Source organism: Physeter macrocephalus, chromosome 4 (assembly GCF_002837175.3).
Source record: "Physeter macrocephalus isolate SW-GA chromosome 4, ASM283717v5, whole genome shotgun sequence".
NCBI lineage: Eukaryota > Metazoa > Chordata > Mammalia > Artiodactyla > Physeteridae > Physeter > Physeter macrocephalus.
Genome location: NC_041217.1, coordinates 22,260,084 through 22,262,020, shown reverse-complemented (window position 1 = coordinate 22,262,020; position 1,937 = coordinate 22,260,084). Strand labels below are relative to the sequence as shown.

General features: G+C 50.2%; 1 protein-coding gene across 1 annotated transcript; it reads left to right on the top strand.

Annotated features, from left to right (window-relative positions):
* Positions 1 to 534: 534 nt before the first annotated feature.
* Positions 535 to 1,337, top strand: LOC102975744 (homeobox protein OTX2-like). Its single transcript, XM_055083857.1, is given in 2 exon segments — positions 535 to 1,156; positions 1,159 to 1,337. Coding segments are annotated over 2 exon segments (801 nt in total).
* The last annotated feature ends 600 nt before the right edge of the window (positions 1,338 to 1,937 follow it).

Below are 1,937 nucleotides of genomic sequence, written 5' to 3'. Positions count from 1 at the left end.
TTCTGTACAATGAGGCCCTGGATGCACTATAATTATTGAAGTGTTTCACATTTTGAGATCCATGTGACAGAATCCAGGGTTGGATGGAACTTGAGAGGTCTTCTTGTTTAGTGTTTACAGAACTTTACTTAGGGGAATTCCCTGGAGGTCCAGTGAATTAGGACTTGGTGCTTTCACTGCAGGGGCCTGGGTTCAATCCCCGGTCAGGGAACTAAGATACTACAAGCTGCAAGGCATGGCCAAAACCAAATAAATAAATAATAAATAAAGATTGAACCAATGACAGCAGCCTTACCTTGAAAAATATTTTTTAAAAAAACACCGCCTCTTCTTAAGTTAGTGGTGGAACGTGGAAGAGCTGCGTCCCCCGAAGCGGTAAACCAGCACCTCTGTTTGTTTGTTTGCTTTGCCTCAGTTCCACCACTCCAAACCCACCCACCAAGGACTCTGAATCTGTCCACCCCGGGCGAAGCGAGACTTTCCGGCTGGGTCCCCCGGATTTGGGCCCACTTTGCGCCTCCAAACAACCTTAGCATGATGTCTTATCTTAAGCAACCGCCTTATGCAGTCAATGGGCTGAGTCTGACCACTTCAGGCATGGACTTGCTGCACCCCTCGGTGGGCTACCCGGCCACCCCTCAGAAACAGCGGCGGGAGAGGACGACGTTCACCTGGGCGCAGCTAGATGTGTGGGAAGCATTATTTGCTAAGACCCGATACCCAGATATCTTCACGCGGGAGGAGGTGGCACTGAAAATCAACTTGCCCGAGTCCAGGCTACAGGTGTGGTTTAAGAATCGAAGAGCTAAGTGCCACCAACAGCAGAATGGAGGTCAAAACAAAGTGAGACCTGCCAAAAAGAAGACGTCTCCTGCTCGGGAAGTGAGTTCAGAGGGTGGAACAAGTGGCCAGTTCACTCCCCCCTCGAGCACCCCAGGCCCAGCCACTTCCAGCAGCAGTGCTCCTGTGTCTGTCTGGGGCCCAGCTTCCAGCTCCCCACTGTCAGATCCCTTGTCCACCTCCTCTTCCTGCGTGCAGAGGTCCTACCCCGTGACCTATACTCAGGCTTCAGATTATAGTCAAGGATATGCTGGCTCAACTTCCTACTTTGGGGGCATGGATTGTGGCTCTTATTTGACCCCTATGCATCACCAGTTCCTGGACCAGGGACCACACTCAGTCCCATGGGTACCAATGCAGTCACCAGCCATCTCAGTCAGTCCCCAGCTTCTCTTTCCACCCAGGGATATGGAGCTTCAAGCTTGGGTTTTAACTCAACCACTGACTGCTTTGATTATAAAGATCAGACATCTTCGTGGAAATTCCAGGTTTTGTGAAGACCTGCAGAACCTCTTTCTTTTTTTTTTTTTTTTTTTTTTTTTTTTTTGCGGTACGCGGGCCTCTCACTGTTGCGGCCCCTCCCGTTGCGGAGCACAGGCTCCGGACGCGCAGGCTCAGCGGCCACGGCTCACGGGCCTAGTCGCTCCGCGGAATGTGGGATCTTCCCAGACCGGGGCTCGAACCTGTGTCCCCTGCATCGGCAGGCGGACTCTCAACCACTGCGCCACCAAGGAAACCCTGCAGAACCTCTTTTTGTGGGTGATTTTTAAATACACTGGGCCGGGCATTTCAGTTTTAGCCAGGCATTGGTTAAAAGAGTTGATAGTGTGACGCTCAGACTCATCTTCTGATCAATGTCCTGGGAGGCGTAGAAAGAAAAATGAAAGGCCTTACAGGGGCCTGCCAGCCAGCTACGTGAAATGGACAAACCAATACACTTAAGATCCTATCATAGTTTTAGATCATTGGTTTTCCTGATTCGCAAAGTGATCGAAAGCATTCTAGCCACGTGCAACCAAATACCACCGAAAAATAAACAAACAAAACTAAATTGTGAGGGAAAAGAGGGAAAGACATAGCCTTCTTAAGCAGAGGTG